The sequence below is a fragment of the Panthera onca genome, chromosome C1 (genome assembly GCF_046562875.1).
Source record: "Panthera onca isolate mPanOnc1 chromosome C1, mPanOnc1 haplotype 2, whole genome shotgun sequence".
NCBI classification, from domain to species: Eukaryota; Metazoa; Chordata; class Mammalia; order Carnivora; family Felidae; genus Panthera; species Panthera onca.
In genome coordinates this window covers 128,897,517-128,906,104 of record NC_138346.1, presented here as the reverse complement: position 1 = coordinate 128,906,104, position 8,588 = coordinate 128,897,517, and the positions used below count along the sequence as shown (strand labels likewise).

Here is an 8,588-nt window from a genome sequence, read left to right as displayed (position 1 = left end):
TTATGAGTTAGGAATAACAGATTTATTTGAAAATAAATACTTGTTGATTTCAATTTAAGAATCAGGGTCCATTGTGTTTTTTTCCTTTTAAGCACTTGGTGCCCCTCATTTTCTATGGTTTTGGTATTGTCTCTAGAAAATCACCTTCCTAAATTGTGTAATAAGATACTTTTTGAGGGAAGATAAAGTTTTCTTTGCATTTTTCTTTTCTTTTTCTTTTTTTTTTTTTTTTAAGTCTTTGGTTGCCTTGGGTCAAACTAGTATTTCAGCCGATTCCTCCATCTCTGTACTTTGGCAAGATCTTCTGCAATAGTTCTAATCATTCGATCAGTAGTTTCTTTCAAAATGGTTGCTGTCCTTAGGGCATGATCCAAAGACGAGTTTAAAATCTACAGAGGAAAAATTCACATATTTAAAGTTACTGTTTCTGTTAATTGGGTTATCTCATTATTAAACATTGCAAGGTGGAATTTTTGGAGCATTCTTTTCCCACCCGGTCTATTCCTGTTTTTAACGGTTGGTTTCCTAGGAAACCAGTCTGAGATGGAATATATTTTTTAGAGAAAGGGACAGAAAAGAGACCCAACACGTGACTGATGAGTGTGAATCAGAGGGTGAGGTCAGCAACCTGCTGGGCTGTTGCCCTGGTGCAGAGGAACAAATCTGTGAGAAAGAAGGAAAGCTATTGGGGCTGATTGAAGAGGATTTAGGGGTCATAACCCCTGAGAGGGCACCCAGGGGCATTAGTGCTTGCATTCTAAAGCATTTGAAGGTGGCCTGGAATTTGATTTGAAAACAGGGAAGTGCTGGCAGCTCTAACCCCAGTGTCACTGGAACAGACTTGTGAGCAGCTGGAAACAGTCCACTACCTTCACTCCTGGGCCAGGGGGATCCTGTAGTGGAGGCACCACCCACAAAACACTTTCTCCAGGAAATTTCCCTTGGAACCAGTTTAGGAATAATACAAACCATGTGGCTGCTCAGGCTGTGTGTCTTTATGTTAGTGCTGAGCACAAAGTGTTTTTATTAGCAGAGCATTTCCTGGTGCCACCATACTGTAATAATTTAAAAGCCATCAGTTTTGTGACCAAGACCATACTTACAAGCTGCAAGGATTCTGGTATGGATTTTTCTAAGTCCTCACCTCAGATTCCGTTTCCATACTGTGCAAGTTGCTTAAGGATTTGCTTCCAGAAATCCTGCAGAAGTGGAAATGGGGTGTGGGTGTAGCAAGGTCTGAACTGTAGGTCATGAAAATCTTATTTTTTCTGGAAGGCAAAAGCACACTGATACTTGTGTAAAGCTCCCCTCTCTTCCCTAACTCTGTGGTTCAGTAATGGCTGTGTGCATGTTGGGTGTTAGGACTTTGTGCACTCTCCGCTTTTTGTAGCTCTTATAGTCCCCGTGTGGCTGACCACAGATGAGCTTCAGAAAAAGATGGTTCCATGACCATGATCTGGGAAGTGTTTCCTCCCAGAATCTTTCCATTGTCACAGAAAGAGGCAACACTCCAGTTTATTCAGTTTTCATTCTTTAGGGGCCAACCTACCTTGGCATATTTATAAAACAAATGCACACAAATCTGCCAATTGTAGGCACTTTGAGTTCGCTTCAGCACCAGGGAGCTTACATAGCAATTAGGCAGCAGCAATAGAAAAATAAAAGCTGGGGTGCCAGGGTGGCTCAGTTGGTTAGGTGTCCAACACTTGATTTCAGCTCAAGTCATGATCTCACGGTTCATGAGATCAAGCCCCACGTTGGGCTCTGCACCAGCTCTCCTTGGGATTTCTCCTTCTCTCCCTCTCTCTGCCCCTCCCCCACATGTGTGCACTCTGTGTCTCTCAAAATAAATTAAAAGAAGAAAAGCAGCACCTCTTTAAATAGGCACCTCTGGACTACTACACTAAGTATGACTGTCTCTGATGATGGTCTGGGTGAATAAGGAGAGCCAGGGTCACTATGTACAGTTGTTCGGTTGTGCACTGCATAGCTCTGGGAGGTTTCATTCACACATTCTCTGTGAAGGGCACTGCCTGGAGTTATGCCATGAATAGTGGCTGTAGGGGATGCCACAAGTCTTGCCTGTTGACAGGTGGGCCATGGAGCCATCTTCATATCTCCCCGACTTGAGAGTCCTTCTGTTAAGCATTGACTTCTTTGGTACTTACAGCACTTGTAAGCAGTCATCTCCAGGAAGTCTGATTTCAAATGTTTGTGACTCTAAGCCTCCCTTCGTGTCTCTCCTCTACCACATTAACAGGAGTTGGTTCTTCAGGTCACTTTAACACTTTGGATCTATTATCCGGTTGAGAACATCAAAGACCATCAGCAGCCCCTAGCTAATAAAAAAACTTCAGGCAAGGCAGGGCAGTGTGGTGCAGTGGGAAGGATATGGGCTTGAGAGTCCTCTCTCTCTTCACATCCAGTCTGTCATGATGATCAACAATAATCGCCATCACTTGCTGAGTGCCATGTACCTTTCCACGTGCTTTATATGTATTGACCCAATTCTTAGTTTGGTACTACTATTATTCCCATTTGGAGAATAATGAAGACGCACAGTGGGGAAAGGGAGGCACAAAGAGGTCAAGCAACCAGCCCAAGGACACGGAACCAAGATGCAAACCCAAGACCTGCCCAGAGGCCACATTCTTAAACACTGCACTGCATATGGTAGTAGCTAGTGAGTTCAGACTGAGTGCAGAACCTGAACTTTTAACCACTCTGCTACACTATTGATTTTGCCTCCTAAATAGCTCTTGAATACTAGACCTCTGTCTCTCCTTCTCTTTCACCCTTGGCCAAGCTACCATCACCTCACTTGGATTATTGCACTGGGCTCTTACTTGGCCTCCGTGCTCCAATTCTTGACATCTTTAATCCATTCCCATTCCTTTAGTAGTTAGAGTGATCTTTTAAAAACACTGGGAAACTTTTTAAGTTTATTTATTTTGAAAGAACACAAGCAGGGAAGGGCAGAGAGAAAGGGAGAGAGAAACCCAAGCAGGCTCTGCTCTGCCAGCGCAGAGCCTGATGGGGGCTCAATCTCACGAACCTTGAGATCATGACCTGAGCCAAAATCAAGAGTTGGATGCTTAACCAACTGAGTCACCCAGGTGCCCCAACACTAGGAAACTTTAAAAACAGCCTCGTTAAAAAACTTCATTGGCTTATTATACCCTTGAGTCTGAAATACTTCCTGTAGCTGACAAGCCCCTGCATGGTCTAGCCCTACCCATCCCTTCAGCTTCCCCTTGCCAGCCCCATCTTGCCCCACAGCCCCTCGCACTACACTGTTCCTGAACTTGCCAAGGGGCCTTTCGGCTCCAGGAAGCCTTCATAGACTAGATGCCCTCTTACCTCCACATCCCTTTGCTAGTTGATTCACACTTATCCTTTGGTGTTCAGCTTCCCTGAACCCCCAAATTAGGTAATAGCACTCTGTACACCCCCTTTGTGGCACTTAAAAGACTGGCTCTTCTACCAGAAAGGTAACTTCCATGAGGGTAGGGACAGTGGTTTAATTTTTCACTGTGTCCTCAGGACCTCGACCAAGACCCTGCTATTGACACTCAAAATACTTGTTGAATAAATAAATGAATGAAGTATTAGCCATACTTTGGTTTGAATCTTGGCTCTACGATTTATGATCTCAGTGACCTTGAGCCAGTAATTTAATGCACTAAGCACATTGCATGGTTATTATCATTAATAAAATCATACTTACTTTTCTGGTATGGGCTCATGTTCGTGTTGAGAGGATTTTGGATTCGATGTCTGGGAACAGATCCATTCTGGTTTTGAACAAGCTGAAAAATGTTAGCTATGATTAAATTCAGAGTATCAAAAATGACCCCCAAATGGTGGACATATGGGTAGCATTTCCCGAACTTTTCTGTATGAATGTAATATTTCATGAAATCTTAATAAGAAAACTAGGGAACATAGAAAACAAAGAACTTTCTTTCTGAATTCAGGAAAAGAAATTCAGCTTATTTATTTATTTTAAGAAATTCAGCAATCCCTATCAAAATAACACCAGCATTCTTCACAAAGCTAAAACAGACAATCCTAAAATTTGTATAGAACCAGAAAAGACCTCAAATAGCCAAAGCAATCTTGAAAAAAAAAAAAAAAAAGCTGGAGGAATCACACTCCTGATATTCAAGATGTATTACAAAGTTGTAATCATCAAGACAGTATAGTACTGGCACAAAAACAGACACTCAGGTCAATGGAACAAAATAGAGAACCCAGAAATGGACCCACAAACATATGGTCAACTAATCTTTGACAAAGCAGGAAAGAATATCGAATGGAATAAAGACACTCTTCAGCAAATGGTGCTGGGAAAACTGGACAGCAACATGCAGAAAAATGATCCTGGACCACTTTCTTACACCATCCACACAAATAAACTCAAAATGGATGAAAGACCTAAATGTAAGACAGGAAGCCATCAAAATCCTCAAGGAGAAAGCAGGCAAAAACCTCTTTTGACTTTGGCTGCAGCAACTTCTTACTCAACACGTCTCCAGGGGCAAAGGAAACAAAAGCAAAAATGAACTATTGGGACCTCATCAAAATAAAAATTTCTGCACAGCAAAGGAAACACTCAGCAAAACTAAAAGGCAACTGACAGAATGGGAGAAGATATTTGCAAACAACATATCAGATAAAGGGTTAGTATCCAAACTTTATAAAGAACTTATCAAAGTCAACACCCAAAAAACAACCCAGTGAAGAAATGGGCAAAAGATATGAATAGACACTTTTCCAAAGAACACTTCCAGATGGCCAACCAACACATGAAAAAATGCTCAACATCACTCATCATCAGGGAAATCCAAAACCACAAGATACCACCTCACACCTGTCAGAATGGCTAACATTAACAACTCAGGCAACAACAGATGTTGGTGAGGATGCGGAGAAAGAGGATCTCTTTTGCACTGCTGGTGGGAATGCAAACTGGTGCAGCCACTCTGGAAAACAGTATGGAGGTTCCTCAGAAAATTAAAAATAGAACTACTCTACAACCCAGCAATTGCACTACTAGGTATTTGCCCAAGGGATACATGTGTATTGTTTCGAAGGGGCACATGCACCCCAATGTTTATAGCAGTGCTATCGACAATTGCCAAACTATGAAAGGAGCCCTAGTGTCCATTGATGGATGAATGGATAAAGAAGATGTGGTATATATCTACAAAGGAGTATTACTTGGCAATCAAAAAGAATGAAACCTTGCCATTTGCAACTATGTGGATGGAGCTGGAGGGTATTATGCTAAGCAAAATTAGAGAAAGACAAATATCATATGACTTCACTCATATGAGGAATTTTAAGATACTAAACAGATGAACATAAGGGAAGGGAAGCAAAAATAAAAACATGGAGACAAAACAAGAGACTCTTAAATATAGAGAACAAACAGGGTTGCTGGAGGGGTTGTGGGAGGGGAGATGGGCTAAATGGGTAAGGGGCTTAAGGAATCTACTCCTGAAATTGTTGCACTATATGCTAACTAACTTGGATGTAAATTAAACAATATATAAATTTTAAAAAATAGATAAATATACTGAATTCTTTCTGCACTGAAAAAATAAAAACTAAAACTCTCAGAATTCTTACCTGCGGAGAGCAAAATGGTTATTGGGGGTAGTCTTTGCACTCCTTGATCATCTCTAAAATTCTGTGATTATGTTGAATCAATTTATTTGGAAATAATTGACATCTTAGAATAGTCATTAAATTCTAAAAAAGAAAAAAAAATCGACTTTTTTTTTAAGTAGGCTCCACACCCAGCATGGTGCCCTATGTGGAGCCCGAGCTCACAACCCTGAGATCAAGAGTCAGACACTTAATTGACTGAACCACCCAGATGCCCCTTTAAAAGGAGTTTTTTCAGTAGACAAGAGACCAGGAGTCTGGATTTAGGTTCCCTGGGTGCTAACTCTGTGACACCTGGGCATGCTGTCCAACTTCTGTGGACTCAGCTACTTCATCTGACAAGTGGAGGGATAATCCCTTTCAAGAGCATGGACCAAATGGATTCCTGGAAGTCTTCAAGTTCAGGTGCAAGCATTCTGGGGAGTCAAAAACTAAATTATGTTACTAAGACAACTCCAGAAAATAGAGACTAAACAGAGAAGATCAATGTAAGAAAGTCACCATGGAAGACAATAATAAAGCCAGGGAAAGGAAAGGAGAAGAGTCAATGCCCAACAGCCAATAAATCTGCCTTCTCTGTTGCTGGGTCTCCTCCCACGTCTTCTATCTTATTCACCAGTCTCTGGTAGCTAGGTTTCACTCCCCCTCAGGAGGGTCCCATTTGACAAGCGATCTGGGAAATACTGTCCCTAAGACATGGAAGGTAGAAGCTAGAAAGCCCAAATTAATCATGCTGACCACCCAAACGTAAGTCCTGATGAGCAGAGGCACAAATGAGTTCAGTCTTAATCCTTTGCTAGTCTCCAAATATAATTTTGGATTTTACTTGAAACATAGAAACTCAGAGTTGGGAAGGACCATAGTGTCATCAGTTCTGATTCTAGTCCAGTCCACAGATTTGCAACATCCTGACAAAGTACATTGGCTCTGGATGGGATCTGTAGAGACATCTCTACAGATGGGGCTCACATCCTCCTACAACAGCCCACTCCATTCCAGTTTCTGAAAGGTTCTTTTCAACATTGAGCAGATATGCCTCCCTATGAATCTACCCTCTTAGCCACTATACATTTACTAATGTAGTTCAAGGTCACACTTCAGATGACATAGTTGATTCCCTCATGCCCTCATATATCAGAATAACAAGTCCCATGGGCTGTAGACTCAAAGGCCAGGGAGATGATAAAGAAATTAGCCCTGTTGCTTCTGCAGTTTTAGTGGCTGTCGTCTTGAGAGAATACATCCAGTTGGAGGATTTAGCAGCTGGGGGATGGCGGTGTAGGGGACTCACCAGCTGAGTTCAATCAGGTAAATGGCATTCTTTCGTCTTGGAAATTGGCAATTGTGAAAGATAAGAAACATTCTCCCTGACGCCTTGTCACTCAGGAGAGAAAGAGCTCTGGAGGTATGAACTTTCCCACAAGGAGAGGATGTCGAAGAACCAGATATGACTGTCATTCAGAAGTACAACAAGGAACAGGTCCTTCCCTCCTTTTTTGTACCCTTAGCACACTCTGACTTTGTTAATTCTAGCACCACGTTTTGCCATGAACTTTCCTTATTTGGGTATGAGTTCCTCTTAAGAGATTGTGAACTCCTTGGGTGGGGGGCATGTTTTATTCATCTTTATAAATAAATGTGGGATTTTAGTTTTTTCCAAATTGCTAATTGAAATTAGCAATATGATGTTTAAGGAGTGTAAAAATAGTCTATTATTTTACATGCTGACTTTCAGTAGGGATATATTTAAGGTTTTGACCACTCCTGAATAGCAATAATAGTGGCAATTATTTAGTTGGTCATTTGTTTAGCAAATATTTGCAATTTGTTACCAACTTACACTGAGTTAGCCCTTAAAAACTTTTAGAGTCCTTTATTGCTAGGATTTCTTATCTCCCAGCCCTGGCCCAGCCTTTTGCCATCCAGGATGTGGGAGCGTCAGATGAGTACTAGAGATCCAGACAGCACACTGGAGAGGGCAGGGCCTCCCCAAACAGAAGCAGTGGCTGGTGTGATGTGGGTGCCCCACGCCTGGGAGACCAGGTTGTTTACAAAGATGAGATCATGCAGCAGATGTACTTACAAGATGAAGAATTTTTATTTTCATTTAAAAAGCAGAGCTGGACAAAGTTGCTTCTTTCACTATGATATAAGTAATTCTCTCCTGGGGTGTTGTATCTATAATGAAATTCTAAAAAGAAAAGAGAAATACAGCTCACTGCCTGGGAACAACAGCTGTCCCCACTTATGCCTTCCTTCTAAGGCCCCTAAGTCTCACTCACCTTCAGGTGGTTTTTTGCCACAGGTTCTTCCAGAATTATGACTCTTAGTGCCGCAGTTCTGACATTTATCACTCAGCAGTCCGGTCCCAGGAGCAGAATAGCAGCTGTGGCCTGTATCAGAACCTGAAAAATCCCAAGTTACACAAAGGACAGGTGAGTTTCTTCATTATAGTCATAGAGTGTGTGGAAAGTAGAGCTCTAACCACGGGAGGTATGCATTAGGTGCAGAAGTGTTCAACTTCCCCAGCTGCATTACCAAGGGGAGTCACCAGCCTCAGGATGGCATTTGGAATCCCCTTATGACAACTGAGAGATGTTTTCAGAAGTAACAAATCTGATAGGAAAGTCTCAAGGTTTTCCTAGCACATGTAGGTGTTTAGTGAAGGCCTGCTGAACTGATGGGTCTGTGAGAATTTGACCCCCTGAATTAACTACAAACGCAAGATTGGTATTTTTCCAGATTTGCCCTGACACACCCACATTCTCTTCTCAGACCCTGTTTTGGCCAAGAACTTGTGTTTTGTCATCCAGACAATTGAAAAGAAGGTTTTACTCTACATCAAATTCATGAGCTGATATGGGAAACTGAATTATAGCTTTGCCCTCATCTCTGCCAAAGAGGGGCTAGTAATA

The 8,588-nt window shown here is 41.8% G+C and overlaps 1 protein-coding gene across 5 annotated transcripts in view; it reads right to left on the bottom strand.

Annotated features, from left to right (window-relative positions):
* Positions 1–8,588, bottom strand: part of AKNAD1 (AKNA domain containing 1) — a 41,521-nt gene continuing 32,933 nt past the window's right edge. For 4 of the 5 annotated variants that reach the window (XM_060623118.3, XM_060623117.3, XM_060623122.3 and 1 more), the window contains 5 exons: positions 7,956–8,078; positions 7,757–7,864; positions 3,728–3,809; positions 1,145–1,199; positions 1–389 (listed from right to left, as the gene is read on the bottom strand). In XM_060623118.3, the coding sequence (XP_060479101.2) occupies positions 258–389; positions 1,145–1,199; positions 3,728–3,809; positions 7,757–7,864; positions 7,956–8,078 (500 nt within the window). In that variant the 3' untranslated portion in view covers positions 1–257. The remainder of the gene's footprint in view (positions 390–1,144; positions 1,200–3,727; positions 3,810–7,756; positions 7,865–7,955; positions 8,079–8,588) is intronic. The other variant, XM_060623120.3, reaches the window with a different exon arrangement.